The 22,176-nt window shown below is 38.0% G+C and overlaps 1 protein-coding gene across 2 annotated transcripts; it reads left to right on the forward strand.

The window, feature by feature from the left end:
* The first annotated feature begins 5,032 nt into the window (after positions 1-5,032).
* Positions 5,033-21,947, forward strand: LOC135775879 (6-phosphofructo-2-kinase/fructose-2,6-bisphosphatase). 2 transcript variants are annotated; one of them, XM_065286443.2, is made up of 15 exons: positions 5,033-5,225; positions 7,223-7,348; positions 7,554-7,650; positions 7,812-7,878; positions 7,961-8,035; positions 8,118-8,174; positions 11,008-11,129; positions 12,021-12,228; positions 12,825-12,971; positions 13,371-13,475; positions 13,562-13,691; positions 14,577-14,639; positions 14,723-14,787; positions 18,311-18,436; positions 21,348-21,947. In XM_065286443.2, the coding sequence occupies exons 1-15, from the start codon at positions 5,135-5,137 to the stop codon at positions 21,405-21,407; spliced, it is 1,539 nt and encodes a 512-aa protein (XP_065142515.1). In that variant the 5' UTR covers positions 5,033-5,134; the 3' UTR covers positions 21,408-21,947. The 2 variants fall into 2 exon arrangements, with proteins under 2 accessions (XP_065142515.1, XP_065142516.1); XM_065286444.2 differs by lacking the exon at positions 18,311-18,436.
* Positions 21,948-22,176: the final 229 nt, after the last annotated feature.

A 22,176-nucleotide genomic window follows, 5' to 3' on the forward strand; every position in this document is an offset into this window, starting at 1 on the left:
GTACACATGTCATAGCTGTTCATAATACATGAAGCAAATTATAAATAGCCAAACTTGTCCTGCAGTTTGTTTGATTTACTGGCAAAGACATTATTTGGTTAAAAATGTAGACATGAAATCCAAGTCACACCAGCCATATACGCTAATATAAAGAGGCACACCAATCCAAAGTTTGGGAAGCCTGGAGTTTAACATGGTGAACCAAAAAAATGACACCAATAAATGCCTTTTTCTTAAATATAAAAGTAAATTAACATTTAGGACATAATTGTTAAAATTTTAACAAAACAACCAATCAATATGATTTTGGTTTAGCAATGAAGTAGGTGCCCTTTAATAACAGCCAGTGTATGTGAGGAGGAGTTAATGATTTTAAGAAAAGGCTCTAAGGTAACAGCTCTTTTAATAGTTTGGTTGGTATGGGGTCTATTAAAGATGTTGTTGGTTCAGACGCAGTGATACGTTTATTTAATTCTTCTGTTTTATGGCTAAAGTCAGGGTTCCCACGGGTCCTTGAAAGTTTGTGAATCTGGGGGAAATAATTCAAGGCCCTGGGAAGTTTTTAAAAATATACATACATAGATACAGGTCATTGAAAGTGCTTGAATCTATTTTATGAAAGAAGTTTTCTGGAAAAAAATCCATATTATTCCCTGTGTAGTGTAGGATACTATCATAAAAATTCTAGACTTTTTAAGTGCACGTTCGCATTAAATGCTTATATCTTCTGTATGCGAGTGTTGATTCAAACCAAAATGCTTTTTTGCATAGTTGTATTTGACACATGAAAACTTCTTGGGTTACGTATGTAACTGTTGTTCACTAAGAAGGGAACGAGACGCTGCATCTCCCTTGCCATACTTCCTGCTTCCCTGTAACGATGTCTTTGGCAATATTTCAGATAGCGATATACTTCCCTGGCTCCTGTGTCACCCTGTCTTTGTCATTAAGCCTCACCATTGGTTGAATTTGATATACACATTCAGATGCACTTTCCTCTGGAGGCATCCCCAAAGTGTCACAGCAGTGACGCAGCGCGAGTTCCCTCGAAAGGCAACTGTAACAATCCACCCTCAAAAGGTAACATGATGTAACCTTGCTCTCACTTGAAATGTGTCCCAACATTTAGTCCTTGAATTTGAGGGTATTGGACCTGGAAAGTCCTTGAAAGATCCTTGAATTTGAAGTTGACTAAAGTGTGGGAACCTTGTAAAAATTACTTGAGCTGTCGTTAAGGGGCAATATAGATTCTTGAGGGTTGAACATTTATTATTATTACATGGGGCTCTAAAATGCTTGATTTTCATTGGACGGTCACGACATTTGCTTGTTTGTTATTCCCAGATAACTACCGCTCAAAAACACAAGGTAACCTGGATGCTGCAAAAAAATTTGACGGGTAAAGTTTAATATTACACACAATTCAATAAAAATATGTTTTTTAATAACACAAATAACATTATATTTACAAATGATTAAACCAAATAGTGTGTTTGTGACATTTGAAGGTTTTGTCTTATCTTAAAACTGAAAAGAAATAAATTTTCCTCACGGAAGGTCTGCATTTGTTAAAAATGAGCAAATAAAATATTTCAAATAAATATTTAATGTTCCTCGTCATGTTTCCTAGCCTATTCACCTTCTGTACTCCATTTCAATACCTGTAAAAAAAATCCTAACCTGTGATGTCCTGTCTCCTTATCCTGATCTCCTTCTCTGTTCTCCAAATCCTTCAAGTTCACCCAATCTCCTGTACTACTCAGATGAAACCACCTCTTGGTCTTCATCATCGTTTGTATGTGTGCTTTCCAACCTGGACATCATCGTTACAACCAGTTACTACCAGAAAGACTCAATATATTTGCTTTACTTGCTTGCAATTCTTCCAATAACCTGTTTCAGTTTTCAGTTTGGACAGCTTTTATGGTGACCATATGTGCCATTCTTCCCGGACGCGTCCTGGCCAGGATTTTGGGTGCATCTTCCGGAAGTCGTATTTGTCGTCCGCAAACGTCACAGAGGATTATTATTATTATTACAGAAAAGCAACAGTTACATTTTAAGGTAAGAATGAAACTAAGATTGGATGTCTTATGTTTTTAACTGAATGGCGTATGCGGTCAACAAAAACGACTTGCACCGAAATCCTGGCCAGGACGCCACTGCGAAGAATGGCACGTATGGTCACCCTACTTTCATTTTAGTCTAGGACTATTTTAATCCCTGTCCAGGAAACCGCCCCTTACTCATTTAGCAAACGCTTTCATCCAAAGTGACTTACAAATGAGGTAAAACATAAAAGCAATTAGATCAACACGAGAACAGCAAAACTAGTCTCTTCAAGAATTTTTCTCATCCTTTATTAAAAGACAGAAAAGTATGTGAAAAGTAAATTATTAAGTGAGGTCTTGGCGGAAGAGATAAAGTCAGCAGATCGTGTCGCGACCGGTAGATCATTCCACAGATGTGGAACAGATCCAGAGAAGGTGAAAGTGATTTTTTCCCTTTTTGGGATGGCACCACAAGACGTCGCCCGTTGGCAGAGCTCAGAGAACTAGAGGTTACATAAGTTTGTATAAACAAGTGAAGGTAAGGGGGTGCTGACCCAGTGGTAGTTCTAAAAGACCAGGAGCAGAACTTTGAATTTGATGCAAGCTGCTATAGGAAGCCAGCGTAACCTGCCAAAGAGAGGAGTGATGTGTGCCCTCTTCGGCTCATTGAAGACCACTCTTGCCATTGCATTCTGGATCATCTGTAGGGTTTGGTTGTGAAGGCCAGTAACGCATTGCAATAGTCCATCCTGGACAGAACAAGGGCCTGGACTAGAACTTGTTTAGCATGCTTAGATAGGAAAGGTCTAATTTTCCTAATGTTGTAAAGGATGAATCTACAAGAGCAGGTGGTGGTATCGACATGCTCTGTGAAACTAAGCTAAATCATCAATGGCCACTCCCAGGGTTCTGGCTTTCCTGAAAAGCGTAATGGTGGAAGGACCTATAGTTGAATTGAAAGATTGCAATGAATCTCAGGGTCAGGCGATATGACGTGTAGTTTTGTCTTTGCCAGGTTCAGCTAGAGATGATGATCCTTTACCCAGAGTAAGATGTCACTCAGGCATGCTGAGATGCGGGAAGAAACTGTTGGATCGTCAGGTGGGAATGACAATGGAGTTGTGTGTCATCCACATAGGAGTGGTAGAAAAAGCCATGTTTCTGCATTACAGAACCCAGAGATGTCATGTATATGGAAAATAGAAGTGGTCCAAGCACTGAGCCTTGAGGATTCCAGTATTGAGGCGTTGGGGTTCAGAGACGTCACCTCTTCAGGATACTCTACCCTACTTGAAAGGTAACTTGAACCATAGTAGCGCCGTTCCAAAGACACCCATAACCTTGAGGGTCGACAGGAGGATGTGGTGATTGACAGTGTCAAAAGCAGCAGATAGATCCAGTAAGTTAAGAACAGATGATTTGGAGGATGCTCTTACCTGCCTTAGGGCTTCAATGACTGAGAGCAGCGCTGTCTCGGTGAAGTGACCACTCTTGAAGCCAGACCGATTGCTGTCCAGGAAGTTATTCTGTGTGAAGAAGGAGGAGAGCTGGTCAAAACCACATGCTCAAGAGTCTTGGCAATGAAAGGGAGGAAAGATACCGGTCTGTAGTTTTCTAACATTGCAGGATTAAGTTTGGGTTTCTTCAGCAGCTGAGTTATATGGGCCTCTTTAAAAGCGGTGCGGAATGTACCAGTTGAAAGAGATGAGTTGATAATGTGGGTGAAAGCAGGGACAACTGATGGAGAAATGGCCTGAAGGGCAGTGTGGATGGGATCTAATGGGAGGGAGCCGGGTGGTTGGAAGCAAAGACCTTAGAGACGTCCGGTTTAGATAGGAAAGAGAAAGAGGGGAGCGAGCTTGCATCAGGAGTTTGAGCATGTGCAAGAGACGGCACAGAGAACTGATTACTGATAGTGATCCAAATGGCATTACAATTCTTAATTCTGCAAGTGATTAACAAGCCAAATGTAATTTGCAACAACTTTGTATCTTGCCTGTTCTGGTTATCTAATTTGCTGGTGCGTCAAAGACAAATTTTCACCTCGGGGGACAATACAATACAATACAATACAACAAAACACAAGTTAATTTCCGTTTGTGCTCTGTTTCTCTTTTTAAAGGGTGTATAGTAGTGTGGCGTGACATTTACTTTCTCTAACCATTTTTACTCTCGTAGCTTCAAATGTACTGGATATGATACTGGTCCCCCAACTGCTTGTCATTTCATTAAGTGTGGTTATGTTTATTAGTTAATACAAGAGGAGTCAGGGTGGGCAGATTATTTGTGAATGTATTTTAGGTGATTGTTCTACCCTGAAAGTTACAAGGGTATGTGATATAAGCAAGTCTAGCGTATAATTAAAACGATAAGTGGCTCTGTTGACATTTTATGCAACACTGAAAGTGTTTAGTAGCTCTGTAAATGCCGCTGCTAATAAATGCTTTCTATTATCTAAATGGATATTAAAATCTCTGACAGCTAGCACTATGTTAACATTAACCAAAAGATTAGACAGAGAAATTGAGGAAACTCTAGGTCTCTGGGCGTCCATACACAGTAACTATTGTTAAAGGTAACATCTAACAATTTCTTTTTTTTAACAATGTTTTTATCTGAAGAACATAGAGGGCTGAGACTGCAGTTTTGTCTTACTTGTTACTAAATAACTCAGCTTAGATATTTTAAGTGTCACACCATATTCAGTCTTTTTCTGTTGGATTTCATTTGTGCATGTATGTGTTTGTTTGTTTCTTTTAAACCACTGCAAACATACCAGTCATGTGTTACGTAGTTTTATCACCACAAAGCAGAAATACATGATGTCCAATGCCATAGTCTTCATTAACTTATGTGGGAATATTTAGGATGTTTGGCTTCAATCTTCACAGTTTTATCATCATACACGCACAGTGATGAATGGTTTGATATGTTGAGAAGTGTTTGGTAATGTCTGCTGTCTGATGCTCCTCCTCCAGCAGGGTTACAGTACACACCTGTGTCATACACGACTACAACATATCCATTTTCTCAAGAGGACATCAGATTGTCAGTGATTTCTCATCGCACACTTAAAAGTTATAATGTCTGACTCTCAAATCCAACTCACTCAGAATCCACTGGAGAAAATCTGGGTGCCGTGGATGAGCAGCAGATTGAGACGCAGACGAGGCTGTAAGTCTGAACATATCTAACTACGTCATCTGCCTTTATATCACATTACTAAACAGATTGGTTTTGTAATAATTGTCAGTATGCACACAGGTTGGATGCATTTTGTAAACCTCTTCCTGTAAGCCTCATAAACTACTTTATATACAACATCTGTAAAAATACTTTCCCTTAAATCTATATTTTTATAATGCTTATGAAGAATTTTATGTGAAAGCTTTTTAAGTAAAAGTTTATTTAAAAGCACCTCTTTTTATTATTCAAGGCAGATATTGCTATTTATGTTGTGTGTGTATATATATATTTATTTGTGTATGTGTTATAATTTTTGTGTGTTGTTTGAGGTGATTTGTGTCTTCTGGGTTGTTGACCCTTAGTAGAGTCCAGTTTACTGCCCTTTACACACACACAGAGCAATGACATCAGATGGTCCAAACCCTCATCTCGCCAGCAGGGGTGTTTGTTCCTAGACTTTGATCATCACTGGAACACAGGACCTTCCCTAACTATTTGACCTAAGTACTTGATAGAGGGAGTCCAGGGCCTTCAGGAAGATTATTTTCTCTGCAAAACATTAAAAAGTCACAAAACACACTTGCTGTTTCTGCTCATCTTGTGTTAATTTTGAGTACCTATAGAGTAACTGTGGGTTCACACCAGATGCGAGTTCAACGATTTGCGAGAGTAGATTACATACAACGTCAATGCAAAGACGCGATCAGACGCGTCCTCACGTAGGGCGATGCGAATGACGCGATATGGGCGTCGCATTTGCCGCGAAAACACGCGCTATTTGCCTCAAACGCGTCTTCGGCCAATTTGAAAATATTCAACTGGAGCGAAAAATTTGCATGACACGGAGTTAAATCCCTCGAGTAATCTAGAGCGAGCAACGTGATGCTATGCATTTGGTGTGTACGTAGCATAAGACTGCATCCATTATATCTCAGAAAAGAGTCTTTACTTGTATCAGATTTACATGAGACAGATCAGCTGTACTGATTCTTGGAGCGTGTCACAAGCAAGCAACACACACAAAACATTAGTCCACTATTTCTGGATAACTTATGATTCACTACATTTTTGTGTCATTTTCATTATGCCAAGTAGATCCCTGCTGAAAAAAACATTAAAATTATTACAGAAAATTCTAATGGTTTTATTGGTTTTATTGGGAATTTTATTGGTTCTAAAGGAATATGGCCCAATACACACTACAGTGTATTGGGTTTTGTTGGTCCTAATGGTATGTATTGGTTCTATTGGTTATATGTATTGGTTCTAATGGAATATTGCCCAAAACACACTACAGTGTAGTGGTTTTAATGGTAAAAGCTAATGGTTCCTATTGGTATTTTAATAGAAACCATTAGAATTTTCTGTAATGGTTTTATTGTTTTTTTCAGCAGGGATGTGTTGCAGTGCATGAGGCAAATGCTTTCAGACCAACTCCCCCTGCCGGACCCCCTCAATACACTAAAACTGCACAATTTCAAGTGGCCTTTTATTGTGGTTAGCCTAAGGCACACCTTGTCATTAATCATGCTGTCTAATCAGCATCTCGATATGCCACACATGTGAGTTGGATGGATTATCTCGCCAAAAGAGAATGCTGGGTACACACCAAAAGCTAATCGGGCTGATTTGGGGCCGATTTCCCCCCTTCCGACAATCCTAGCTATGTCCAGATTATCTTGATGGTTCTACAGATTATCTTGATGGTTCTACAGATTATCTTATCAGATTTTTCCTTGGTGTGAAGTGTGTTAAGAGTGTCCGAACCTGATCGGAAGAACGTCAGAGCTGCCCCGATTCCGAATCGTAAATATTAAACATGTTAAATATTTACGATCAGAAATCCTGATTTGTGTGGGGAACCACGAGGACAAACGTGCCCCAGTATAAATTGTCTATGAAGACGCCCCTGCGCTGTGGTGCAAACTACTGTAGATTTTACTGTTGTCTCTGATGTTTCACTCTGTGTCATGTGTTTGTTTCAGCATCAGTACCACAGTTCACCAACTCTCCTACTATGATTGTGATGGTTGGTCTGCCGGCCCGTGGAAAGACCTACATCTCCAAGAAACTCACTCGATACCTTAACTGGATTGGAGTTCCCACTAAGGGTGAGAGTCGATTATTAGTCATGGCAGGAATCCACTGTCTGTATTATTATTGAAGTTTGGGTTTGTTTATGAAACAGTGTTCCACTTACCGATGGCAAATGACTGAAATTAAATTAACATGTTCAGAAACATCATTCAAGAGAAAATTGATGCTGTTTCATATCCCTGCACTATAATAATCACAGATGTGAAATTATTTTAACAGTGTTTAATGTTGGACAGTACCGTAGAGATGCGGTGCAGAGCTATAAGAGTTTCGAATTTTTCCGGCCAGACAATGAAGAAGCCATGAAGATTCGCAGGTGAGAAACAAACTCTCTTTGTAGTTTATTTGCTGCTGTGTTAGGGTTCTTTCTGTAAATCGTGTGTGTGTGTGTGTGTGTGTGTGTGTGTGTGTGTGTGTGTGTGTGTGTGTGTGTGTGTGTGTGTGTGTGTGTGTGTGTGTGTGTGTGTGTGTGTTTAGAACCTGTGCTTTGACAGCACTGCAGGACGTCTGTTCTTACTTTACTAATGACCATGGACAGGTGGCGGTAAGTGACAGCACACACACAGACATACACACAGAAACGCACATAATCTAAGAAAAAATGAGAGCATTCTGTTTGTGTCCAGGTGTTTGATGCAACTAACACAACAAAAGATCGTAGAGAACTCATTCTGAGCTTTGCTAAAGAGAACGGCTATAAAGTGAGTTTAGCTTTATCTCTTCAAACATTCAGAAATCAAATCTACCCGTTTAAAACTTGTTTATGGTGTCTTACTTTGTTAGGTCTTTTTTGTGGAGTCTTTGTGTGATGACCCTGAAATCATTGCAGAAAACATCAAGGTGAAGAAAACACATTTGTGTCTCTTTAAGATTGTTTGTGTATTATGTGTAAATTAGATACATACAGTATACGCGTATTTGTTTATTGCTTTTACCTGGGTTTGTGTGGGGTCCTAAAGTCTAAAAAAGTTCAAAATGAAAATGTTAGGCTTTAAAAAGTCTTACATTTGCTGAGGTATTTTGTAAAGAATCTGAAATAATTTACATTGTCATTTAGCTGATGCTTCTATCCAAAGTTACTTACAAATGAGGAAAACAATGGAAGCAATCACATTAACTCAAGGGCAGCAGTGCATAACTGCTCTGAATCTTGTCTCAGTTAACCTAACGCAGCACACGAAGCAGGAGTATAAAACTTTTTTAAGGAAGGATTATGAAAGAACAGAGGGGAATTGTGAGTTTAGTGATACTTGGCTTGTAAAAACTACATTCAGGGCTTCCTACTGCTTCATATGAAAAAAAAACAATTGGTAGTCATATGGATGCTTGAGTCTCAAGGGTCTTCAGAAAACAACAGCCATCTCTCAGTTCTGGTGGCTCAACACTGGCGAGGTGAGACCCGTACAAAGGCCCTGAGTCCTCCATACTGTGAATACCCAACTAACAGAGAAAAGTTCTAAAAATGTTTCTTGAAAGTTCCCAACATTAAAAAAATGTTAGACCAACATAAAAATGGTCAGTTTTTTATGTTTTAAGAACGTTTCTTGGTTGTGTGAATTATACATTCTATAAGTTTCAAATGTTATGACTATGTCATGTTTTAATGTTCTCTCATATTTTAAAAAACTTTTAAGCTTGGTATGTAAATGATAGAGAAATTATAAAACATTATTTCTGAATGTTCTGTAAAAGTATTGCTGTAGAAAACACAATTCACTTATTAGGCTTAGATGTTAATGTTTTATTTAAAGTCATTATTATGGTGATCAGTGTTTGTTTTAGCCAGACTCTTGACCCTTAAGTTATAACTTGCTAGTTTTTTCCTGGCTGCTATAACTTTGTGTGTTGAAATCACGCTTGTTGGGGCAAAAAGAAGTCTGTAATTTAGTATGATGGTTGTGGTTAGTATCTGATGGTAGTGCTCATCATCTAATGATTTGATTTATTAATTCATTGCTTACTCACTCATTAAAATATTTTTTCCAGAAATAATGTAATACTACAGAACAGAAAAGTTTGTCTTTTAAAAACACTGTGCACATAAAAAAATCCTTAATGACAAACTGCTATGAGAGTGCTGCACCTCATATACATTATTGAAAGAAGATACATTTTTGATGTGTGAAAAATTAAAATACTTGGATGATGATATTTACCATTATGTACCAGCCACAACAGAATTGCACTATTAACTTTACATTACCATAACAAATGTGTTTTATACACACAAAGTTAATGCAACCAGGAAAAAACATGGCAAACAAAATGTCAAGGGTCAAGAGTCTAAATAAACAAACACTAATCACCATAATGGTGACTTTAAATAAAATAAAACACCAACATCTAAACCCAATAAGTAAATTTTGTTTACTACAGCACTATTTTTACAGAACATTCAGAAATAATGTTTTGTAACAGTTTTAAAATAAAAAAATGAAATGTAATATTTGAAAATGGTAGAATTTAATATTTCTAAACATTCTTAAAACATTAAAAAAAACTGGACACTTTTTGTATTGCCATAACGTTTTTGGGAACGTTGGGAACTTTCAAGGAATGTTCGTAGAACTTTTCTCACACTAGTTTTATAATGTGAATGAGGAAATCTGGGAATTGTTTTAGGCAATGTTTCTGCTTTCTGACTTCACTAAATCATATAGGTGCAGAAAAGATTCACGACAAAAAATGAAATCTAAGAAAGTCAAAAAATCTTGTTTTTATAGAAAATATGTCTTTTTCTAACATTTTTTAAATATTTTCACCTGATCATGTTTATATAAGTATAGAAGAAACAAACTGTTGCCTTTCAGGATTAAAAATTCCATTTATTTCTCATAGAGAGAGAGCACATAACACATTTAATACAAAGCAGAAATCTTAAGGTTTCTAAGCATTAGTATAGAAGCAATTTGGATAAAAAAACATGCATTGCCAAAGACTAAAACTAAACGAGTCTTCATACATCACAACAAACAACTGTATATGATTAAAGAAAAACTTGTAATTGTAAAGTATTTTGTATGTTTATAATGAAAATATTAAATATGTGTAGTACTGTCTTCTATGTGTGAGTGTCAAATCAAAGTTTGTTATGTTGTGATTTATTTTGGAGCTGGGGTAAGCGACGTTCTTCATCCGATATCAAATTACACATCTGAGATGATCAGATCTCGCTAATTCTGATCTCACTAATTCAGTTATTTGAATTATCTGAGATCATTGCACATTCCTAAGCATGTTTGTTTTCAGAAAAAAGTACAGAAAAGTCAAGTGCAGAAAAAATATATTATTTTATTTTATATATACTTTTTAAATAACCTCCCTAAAAGATTCAATCTATCCTTTTTTATTACGTAAAGCTCTTTATATTAATCTGCATCTTTCACAGATTGCGCTTGTGTAATGGAGAATACGTGACTGTGACAGATTTTCTGTTTCACATCTGCTTAAAAAGGTGCGATCTAATCTTGTTAACATGAAATAAGCCTGTTCCAGAGCAAGTTTACGGACCTGTTGCTATGACAGCAACTCTAGGATGAGCTTCGTAGAACCAAATAATTCAAGATCAAGCCAAATCGTAATCCACATACAAAGAACAGACCCCAGGTCTTCGTTTAAAAATGTGTTTACATGTATATTTGTGCTTTACTGTGTATATTCTGTAATGTTTTAGCAAGTGAAACTGAGCAGTCCTGACTACATTAACTGTGATAAAGAGGAGGCTGTGGCCGACTTTCTGAAGAGAATCGACTGCTACAAGCTCACATACGTTCCTCTGGATGATGACAGAGACATGTGAGTTCATCCAGTATTTCTCCCACTTGCCGTATCTGCCTGTGACTACTGTACTCTACAAAGCTTTGTGAAAGTTACAATCAAGTCTACTGGTGGAATTGCATTATTGGCTCTACAAAGCATTGACTAAGGGTGTTTTCACATATACACTGTTTAGGTCGGCCCAAATGACGTGTCGCTCCGAGTATGGTGCGTTTGGGTCAGTGTGAACACAACAGCCGCACTCGGGTGCGCACTAAACAGCCGCTCCGAGACCGCTCTAAACAGGTGGTCTCGGAGCGGCGTTTGCCGAACTCTGGGGCGACCCACCTGTGGTGTGAACACTGCTGGACCTCGGGCCGAACCAAATACAGGAAGTTCTCCACATGTTTGAGCCACTGGGCTTTCGTTGTGACGTGAGCTGGGTGTTATATTGTGGGTTAACAACAAACAAGCCAATCCTGGACAGTCATTCGCAAAGACGTACAATGTTTATCTCCACATCTTGATAGCTGCGCTCTCCCTGTCAAGCTGGTTGTTGTGGAAACGTGGGGGTGGTCATGAGACGGTAAGAGCTGTCAGAGACCAATGACAGCGCTGACCATTGTCACATGGTGTACGGTGCGGCATTTCGAGTAAAGTAAAAAATATATATATGTGAACACGGACCGCACTAACTGAAAAATGATACAATGTATTTTGGTGCGCTCCGAGGCCGCACCACGGTGCGCACCAACATATGTGAAAACAACCTAAGTTAGCTTTCACAAGACTCATATACACAAGTGTATATCTAACTCTTGTACCGCATCGCTCATAATGTTCACTTTGGAGACGAAATGTAGACGAAGGACAGTTTTGACGAAGATCTGTTGTTTGAGGTGCTTATACTGGAAATCTGTGTGTCCATAGGAACTTGTCGTACATTAAGATCTTTAATGTAGGAAGCAGGTATCTGGTGAATCAGGTTCAGGATCACATTCAGAGCAGAATCGTCTACTACCTGATGAACATCCACGTCACTCCTCGCACTATCTATCTCTGTCGACACGGAGAGAGTGAACTCAACCTTCTTGGGCGTATTGGCGGCGATTCTGGCCTTTCACCGCGGGGAATCAAGGTAAGCGTGATTGCTTTTAGATGTTTATTCCAGCAGTGCAGTTATTCCATCATTGACAGTGACACACATCCACATAGCAATGTCCTACAAAACAAACCATGGATGCGTCTATCAAAGGATTCAGCCTTCGAAATGGGACACAGCTTATGGGGGTGTGCACACCAAAGCTTTTAAACACGACTGCTCGCTTCAGATGAGCGTTTTGGTTGCTGTGATACTTCTGCTTTGTTTATCAGTCGTTGACATTGACGAGCTAAACTTGAATATTTTTAAACTCTCCGCACGAAAAAAACACAGAACACCGGCTTTCAGCGAGGAAAAAAACACCAACTGATGGCTTTTTTGAAAAGCACCGCGCTTCCATTGGAAACAATTGAAAACATACGCCGGCGTAAAAGCTTTGGTGTGCACGCTACCTAAGGCACTAAAAACAACTTCACCACTGCATAGAAATGATCTGACAACCACACACAACACTCTAGAAATGTTATACCAAAAACACTTGAAACACCTTAGCAACCACATAGCAATGCCTTGGCAACCGGCCGGTACACCGCTGTGTCATGCACATCAAGTTCGGCTAATGTTTGTGTCAGTTTGCAGCATCTCTGGGCACGTACATCCGAGGTCAGTGTATCCCAGACCTGAAAATCTGGACCAGTCACATGAGAAGAACCATCCAGACCGCAGAAGCTATCGGTGTAACCTATGAGCAGTGGAAAGCCCTGAATGAGATCGATGCTGTAAGTCTGGAGCGAGACGGCAGGGGTTTTTGGTTAATGGGTCGTTTACACTACAATGTTTTTAATCTTAAACTGTAAAAAGTTTATGCTGTTTGGCTGTTAATTTACATGACAACAGCGTTTTAAGGTCCTGAAAATTCAAACTTTAAAAATATGTGAGTATAACTAAAACAACAATGGCGGCCTTTCTTTACATGGTAACATCGCCATCTATTGACCTGGGACATGTAATAACAATAGATTTAGTCATCTTTGCAAGTGTAAACAGCGTTGTTTTCTGTATGTGACATTTGTCAAAAGCGCTTCTCACTATATCGTTGTCATGTAAATATAGCCTAAGTGTGACCAGCTTTGTGTGAGATGAGATCCTGTGGTCATGAAGCGTGTATTGATCTATAGGGTGTTTGTGAGGAGATGACGTATGAGGAGATTCAAGATCACTTTCCTGAGGAGTTTGCCCTCAGAGATCAGGATAAATACAGGTATCGCTATCCGAAGGGTGAGGTGAGTCACAGCTCTATCATGCAATTTTTACCTTAATATTTAATGATCATTCTGAACCAAAGCGCATGCATCTCTGTGTGTGTTAGTCGTATGAGGATCTGGTTCAGCGTTTAGAGCCGGTGATCATGGAGCTGGAGAGACAGGAGAATGTGTTGGTCATCTGTCATCAAGCCGTCATGCGTTGTCTTCTGGCATACTTTCTGGATAAAAGTGCAGGTAAAAAAACTACTGGGATAAAATATCCATAAACACATAAAGGGCCGGTTTCCCAGACAGGGATTAGACTAGTCCTAGACTAAAATAAATGTAAGAGCTGTCCAAACTTGCATTGACATATCTTATAATAATACACCAGTGCCCTTTGTTATGTCTCAAAATGCTCAAAAGTAATGTTTTAGTAAGGTATGTTGGTTAAAAATAGTTATATTTCCTAAACAAACTAAGGCCTAGTACTGGTTTAAGATATTCCCTGTACGGGAAACACTTCACAAACATTTCCAATGGACAAAACTGTATTTAATTTATAATGTAATTAACACCACAGGACTGTTAAATGCTTCATTTGATTAGTTGTGTAATGTTCAACAGGTGTTGTTGATTATAAACTACTACACAAAATGTTGTGTATGTTCGGGTTTTAGAGATCAGGTAGCAGCCTTCTCCACTACCATCCCATGTTTTTTAAACTGGTCAGTGGGCTAAAGATGTTGGTTAATGGGCACGACAGGATGACAGTATAAACCTTAATTCTATCATAATGAAATTTATTTATTTCTATCAATCAATCATTTATATGTATCCCAAATTACAAACTTTACAATCAATTTGCCATAAGTAAGGGTAATACACAATGATATGATTACAGTCTGAGCTTGAGCAGATGTTTTTTACATGCTGAAGAGCCAATGATATTGCCTTTGATATACAGTAGATGAACTGAATAAAGATCTATTATTAATAACAACAACAACCCGGCCTGCTGGACATTGAGATGACAGCGTTAACCGTCACATCTGATAGAAAAGCATCAATATTACCAGACAATGTCAGACAATTACCAGACAGTGTATTTATTGTTGTTTAATGTCTCTTCGACTCCAGATGAGTTGCCGTATCTAAAGTGTCCTCTGCATACAGTTTTAAAACTCACTCCTGTGGCTTACGGTCAGTCTCTTATCAACACTTTTATTGTCTACATACATGAGATCACTTCAACCTCAATAATTATTTCCATATTGGCTTTCCAGGTTGTAAGCTTGAGTCCAAATTTCTGAATATTGAAGCAGTGAACACACATAGAGAAAGACCAGTGGTGAGTACAGAGACACTTTCATTACACTGAAACATTTACTTAAATAGAGCTAGAATCTACACATTACAGTTGCATACTGTATATACAGAAGTGATGTTCAACTACTTCACACTTTTTTCAAGAATATTATAATTTCAAGATTTTGGATGCATGTTGTGTATTTGTGCTTGAAATGAAACACAGAGAAAGTCTCTAACGTCAGATCTTATCAGTTATTTTGAGTCACGTGTTCTGATGTCTTGACAAGTCACGCAAAGACTGTGGGTTCTTTCTACCTTAAGTTTTGTCTTCAGCAAGTAAAATTGCTCATGCTCAGTCGAGTTGAAACTGTGTGACCTTTCCAGAATATCATACTTCATTTAAATCTCCTGATTTGCCCTGACAAAGCACTCAAGTATTTTACCCATTTTTCTTTTTAATTCACTTTTGTTTCCTACCTACAACGTGTATCCCGTATATTCTTGTCATCCATAACATACAGCTTTCTCAGCTTAGATGCAGGACACGAAACATACATTCCAGCGTGTGACCCATTCACACCTCTATTTCTACACGTCTTTGTCTGTGGGACTTTTTAACTGTTATCAAAACAGACTCTTCATCCATGCCTTGCTAATATTAACATTTCTAGTATTGGTGGATAATGCGTGGTCGATAACTATTCTGAATAGCACAGTCGATATTATTCACAGCTATTTCATGTACTACAGCTTTTGATCAGTAAGTCTTTATCGATCTGAAATCACTGTTAGTTTGAGTCGATTATAACATGCGTTTGAGAAAGCAACACTCATCAAACATAATCATTATACATATTCTTTGTTATCATGAAAATAACTGAAAAGGTTTGAAGAACAGCAATATAAATATATCCTTAAGACATTTCCTGGAGCTGCGTGTATGGTTCTTTGTCTACATCGCATATTTAGTTTCTGAACGAGAGCGCCCCTTCTGGCTTTTGGATGTAGCAGCATTTCAACGTAATTCATTGAGAAGCATAGCAAGCATCATCGGCCATCATCGGTCAAGCATCATCCCCTAATGAAAAAATCAGCTAAAGTCAAGTCAAAGTTTATTTATATAGCACAGATTTAACACAACTGTAGTTGATCCAAAGTGCTTTACAATAAAACAGTTAAAAATAAAAGAAATAGAAAGGAATAGAAAACATGAATGAGGATAAAATCAAATATCCAAACAATCAGACAAAGTTGTATATACATAGTTGGAATTGCCAATTATAAAGAGATAGTCTGCACATGTGTATAAAGAGATCCTTTGCAGACAATTAGGTACCCATACATACATATACACACCCCAGCACCCCTACACAACTACATATACAGTCTTGTTCAAAATAATAGCAGTACAATGTGACTAACCAGAATAATCAAGGTTTTTAGTATATTTTTTATTGCTACGTGGCAAACAAGTTACCAGTAGGTTCAGTAGATTCTCAGAAAACAAACAAGACCCAGCATTCATGATATGCACGCTCTTAAGGCTGTGCAATTGGGCAATTAGTGGAAAGGGGTGTGTTCAAAAAAATAGCAGTGTCTACCTTTGACTGTACAAACTCAAAACTATTTTGTACAAACATTTTTTTTTCTGGGATTTAGCAATCCTGTGAATCACTAAACTAATATTTAGTTGTATGACCACAGTTTTTTAAAACTGCTTGACATCTGTGTGGCATGGAGTCAACCAACTTGTGGCACCTCTCAGCTGTTATTCCACTCCATGATTCTTTAACAACATTCCACAATTCATTCACATTTCTTGGTTTTGCTTCAGAAACAGCATTTTTGATATCACCCCACAAGTTCTCAATTGGATTAAGGTCTGGAGATTGGGCTGGCCACTCCATAACATTAATTTTGTTGGTTTGGAACCAAGAATTTGCCCGTTTACTAGTGTGTTTTGGGTCATTGTCTTGTTGAAACAACCATTTCAAGGGCATGTCCTCTTCAGCATAGGGCAACATGACCACTTCAAGTATTTTAACATATGCAAACTGATCCATGATCCCTGGTATGCGATAAATAGGCCCAACACCATAGTAGGAGAAACATGCCCATATCATGCTCCATGCTTCACTGTCTTCACTGTGTACTGTAGCTTGAATTCAGAGTTTGGGGGTCGTCTCACAAACTGCCTGTGGCCCTTGGACCCAAAAAGAACAATTTTACTCTCATCAGTCCACAAAATGTTCCTCCATTTCTCTTTAGGCCAGTTGATGTGTTCTTTGGCAAATTGTAACCTCTTCTGCACATGCCTTTTTTTTAACAGAGGGACTTTGCGGGGGATTCTTGAAAATAGATTAGCTTCACACAGACGTCTTCTAACTGTCACAGTACTTACAGGTAACTCCAGACTGTCTTTGATCATCCTGGAGGTGATCATTGGCTGAGCCTTTGCCATTCTGGTTATTCTTCTATCCATTTTGATGGTTGTCTTCCGGTTTCTTCCACATCTCTCTGGTTTTGCTATCCATTTTAAGGCATTGGAGAACATTTTAGCTGAACAGCCTATCATTTTTTGCACCTCTTTATAGGTTTTCCCCTCTCCAATCAACTTTTTAATCAAAGTACGCTGTTCTTCTGAACAATGTCTTGAACCCATTTTCCTCAGCTTTCAAATGCATGTTCAACAAGTGTTGGCTTCATCCTTAAATAGGGGCCACCTGATTCACACCTGTTTCTTCACAAAATTGATGACCTTAGTGATTGAATGCCACACTGCTATTTTTTTGAACACACCCCTTTCAACGAATTCAACTAATTGCCCAATTGCACAGCCTTAAGAGCATGCATATCATGAATGCTCGGTCTCATTTGTTTTCTGAGAATCTACTGAACCTACTGGTAACTTGTTTGCCACGTAGCAATAAAAAATATACTAAAAACCTTGATTATTCTGGTTAGTCACATTGTACTGCTATTATTTTGAACAAGACTGTACATACCCAACATCATTTGAATGCTAATGTGTAAAATTAAGTCTTTAAACTTGTTTTAAAAACACCCAGTGTTGGAGAGCTCCTTATATCCAACGGTAAACTGTTCCAGAGCTTTGGGTCGGCACAGTGTGATCTGTCACAATGTATTTAGCAGGCTTCACCGAAAAATTTCAATTCTGTTAAAAATGAAAAGTTGTTAGAAACCTGTATAAATGTCTTTGTTCTGCTAAATACAAAGGAAGATATTTTAAAAAAGCAGATCTGGGACGCCATTGACTTCCATAGTAGAAAGTTCTTACAGTCTGAGCCTTCAACTTGATATACACCTATAAAAAAAACTATGCAGACAACTCACTAAGTTTTGAGATCATATTTATTTACATACCACATTTAACATGTACAGTATGTGTAGTAAGCCTTCTAGGTTGCTAAAGTATTCTTGGCTGATATGAGATTAAAAAGTATACAGTTGGCATTTCATCACCAACATTATAAAGATTTTAATTCAGCAGCAAACCACACAGAATTGAAGCGAGATCAGTAATCCCTGAAAACCTTTAACAGAATGTGGACACTCAGTGCCATCACACAGCTCTTCATCGTTCTGTTCGGGTCCAGCCGATGGCAAGTCCTACGCCCACCAGAGCTCCCTGTTTACAGGATCTGGGCTTGACTGAACTCAGTCTACAGGTACCCAATTCAAACCTAAAAGACTCCACCTGACAATTAACCAGCTATCTATCATCAGTTACTACTAACCTGAGTATCTGCAATCCTGCACTCTTTCATTCAAGTTAATTTGCATATATATGGAGATTACACACATGCATTATTTTACTGAACTACATGTTTTATTTCACATAAACTTTGTGTAAACAAAGCTGTAATATTAGGGGTTGCAGTTTGTACAGCTTCAGTACAATATGATCTGCACTCTTTTACTGTAACTTAGTTAATAACGTCTCAGGTTACAACTGTAACCCTGGTTCCCTGAGAAGGGAATGAGACGCTGCTTTGCTGTAGTGATGCTATAGGAGCGCCTCTGCGTAATTGCATCTGAGGCATGCTTTGTCTAATAACAAGACATGCTGTCACCAGCGAGCTGACGTCACGACCAGGAAGCATAAAAACCCATCCAGAAAGTATATTGATGGCTTCAATCCAACCGAAGTAAGGGCAAAAGGGATGCAGTAAGTATGGCAGGGCGACGCAGCATCTCATTCCCTTTTCGGGGAACAAGGGTAACAGGGAACTAAAATACTGCCCCAGCTGAGCAGTTGACTGGATCTGGCACCAAACTAAAGTTCTATTTCAGAGCATAAGCTTCCTTGTAAAGGGAGCTCTGGAGTAAAGTATGACATGCCCCGAGAGTGGACCCAAGGTGAGAATCGGGGTCCGTCCACATAGAAAGGGTACAAAGTCTTTAACGCGTAACCCCCTGGCATTTTTTAGGATGAAAACGTAGAATTGCAAACTTTCCAGAACTTCCAGGATCAAAGCAATTGGAGGGAAGCCATACAGACAAAGCCTCAGCCACATCTGTACCATAGGATCCACCCCTGGCCTCAGCCCTTCAGCCTCGACAGGATGTCTGCTCCCTGTTCCTATCTAACTGTACCCTGTTTGGACATTGGGAGACAGATGTGCCTGCAACATCGTCAAATCCCATGCCACACCAAGACAATGTGTTTTCTGTCCAGGGAAAAGCACACTTTACTTGGCATATAACTTCAACTCCAGGTGTTTACTATGGGTGGGGAAAACATCTCAGTGTCAAACTACAAACCATTCAGACTGAGTTAGTAGGAACCAATATTTAATGTAATTTAAAATCCAGATGCCCTGGAGTCACAAAAGAGCCAGAGGTGCATCCACGGTTAATTCAGCAGCTTAAGTAAGAGTTAGTAATGATCTCCTACTATCTGGTGATTCCGGCAACGTTTCCTTACTGCTGTTACGCAATCTCAGTTCAGCTTTCCACTGCCTGCCACAGATTATTACTGACGCGCCTCTCAGAGATTGGTATCTCTGGAGCAGCGCTATCCTGGTTTTCCTCCAATCTGACAAACAGGCAACATTTTATTTCCATGCACAAATATAAATCGCCAACTGTCCTACTCAAACAAGGTGTTCCTCAAGGTTCAGTTCTCGGACCATTACTATTCATCATCTACATCATGCCTATTGGACAAATTATGCGCCGTCACGGTTTTCAGTACCACTGCTATATATGCTGAGGATATTCAGATCTATACTTCCTTCCAACCCGACTGCATTAACCAGATCACATTACTCTCAGCATGTGCCAGTGAGCTAAAGACCTGGCTAACTTTAAACTTTCTAAATCTGACCAAAACTGAAATCTTATAAACCTGGGGCAATGTATTTCCAGCCTTGTGTCAGCAGTTTTACAGAGACAAACTCTAGTTTTCTTCTGAAAATCGACTTCTGTTTGTTCAGTGGTGTGAAAATTGTAACGTTATGCATAACATAAAATACTCATGGATTTAATGGTATTAAAATTTCTTGTGTGTCTATCATAAAAATATCTTTTTTGGCATGTGACATCCCTATGTGCCCACCCCAAAGAAAATGTATGACATAAAACATTCCAAAATTTTAATTAAACAAAACATGAAATAATACAATGTAGTGCTGTTGGTTAGTAGCCTTATTTATCTATTTATGATCAAGTTTATTTTACAAAATGTCATAAAACAGTTTGAGAACCACTGATTTAAATTATTTTCAGCTGAGTAAAGTGTAATACTGAGAAATAAAAAATAAACAACTGTCATCATGAGACATAATGAGCTTCATAAAGACCAAAGCTAGACTGAGGAAGACTAGAAGTTGTTCACAGAAGTTCACAGCACTTTAAAAATGTTGTTCTTGTGCACATCCTTAAAAATATTTGTATCAAACTGCAGTTTATCCTTTGTAATGATATATTTGAATATGTTTAGAAGTGTAATATGATTATTATGATACCTCTCATATTTCATTTAAATTGGTTAAAATAAGTCTCAGAAAAGTATAGGTTGTATTTAATTATAAGATATCAATTTAATCATCTTTGTCTATGAATGTTTATACAAATATTATCTTAATAGCACCACTTATATAAGTGTCCTACAGACAATAATTTTTAAAGTTTATATCACTAATATACATCGTATGTATATTATGTACAAACTGACATTGACATCTGACATATGACAAATGAAACTTGAAGTTATGAAAATCTGATATGATAATCTGTTTAATAGCACGATTAATACAACTTTCTGACTATATAACTGCTGAGAAATAATTTTTTTACTGTTTGTATCGCTCATTTATACCTTATGTTTATTTTTATGACAGGCATGTTTGCTTATTAGCACTTCAATATATAACTTTCAGATTAAAATCCTACTATTTTAAGTGTTACCACTGATCTTCTGTCAAATCTGATACACTGGTGTGTTTGGTATGATGTGGTCTGATTTTTTTATTCCAAATTTCATTTCTATTTATTTGTAACTGTACAATATCTGCGATTTTAACAATGGACTCATAATTAATTTCTTGTTTTCTTGATCTTATGTGAATGTTTCAGAATGTGGATGTGGACAGAGATCCAGATGATGCTTTACAGACGGTACCACAACACAGCTAGATGAGATTATGAGAAAACATCACAGTCCCTCACATCCTCATCGATAAACTGTTTAAAGATTTACTATGATGAGGAGAATATTGGCAGTGAGAGATTATTTAGTGGTCTTTAAGTGACATCATTTAAATTTTGTGCCAGGGTTGTCTCTATACTTTGTTGAAAATAGTTTTGAATGCAGAATTATTTACATTTATAATAATTTGATAGAGTGTAAAGAACTGTATTATAATTGACACTTGTAATAATGTGGGAATGTAAAGGTCAATGTAACCATGTTACTACATTACTTTAATCAGGCGGTAGCGCTGTTACTCGCAGATCAACTTTATTATTATTCAACATTTTTATTGATACTGTAATGAAACAAACAATGTTAAAGTTTTTTTTTATATATATATAGCCAGAGGATTAATGATATAACATGATTTTGCATTTTTTTTTATTAAAATGATTGTTTAAGTGTTAATAATAAAGCAATGGTAGTGCTGTGTAATTCACAGCTAAACTCTATGAAACTATAAAAGCTTTTCATTAAATGTAGTATCAGAATTGTAATGTTCTTGTTTAACCGTGTCAAATTCTTGTAAGTATAAAGCTTTGATTATAAGATGGGTTATACTCAACTGTGTCATCAGGTGTGACTCATCAGTTATCTGGTTGTACAATAGCACAGGTTTCAGGACAGTACAGAGCAGGGGTAGGCAAAGTCGGTCCTGGAGTGCCGATGTCCTGCAGAGTTTAACTCCAGCTTTTGTCAACCACAACTGAA

The sequence above is a fragment of the Paramisgurnus dabryanus genome, chromosome 21, assembly GCF_030506205.2.
Source record: "Paramisgurnus dabryanus chromosome 21, PD_genome_1.1, whole genome shotgun sequence".
Classification (NCBI taxonomy): domain Eukaryota; kingdom Metazoa; phylum Chordata; class Actinopteri; order Cypriniformes; family Cobitidae; genus Paramisgurnus; species Paramisgurnus dabryanus.

What these genes read in the sequence shown, in the direction of transcription:
- LOC135775879 (XM_065286443.2), top strand. Translation starts at nt 5,135, where the DNA reads ATGTCTGACTCTCAAATCCAACTCACTCAGAATCCACTGGAGAAAATC. An exon ending in ATTGAGACGCAGACGAGGCT is followed by an intron (nt 5,226 to 7,222) that starts GTAAGTCTGAAC and finishes TGTTTGTTTCAG; the next exon opens with CATCAGTACCACAGTTCACC. An exon ending in CTTTCTGGATAAAAGTGCAG is followed by an intron (nt 13,692 to 14,576) that starts GTAAAAAAACTA and finishes CTTCGACTCCAG; the next exon opens with ATGAGTTGCCGTATCTAAAG.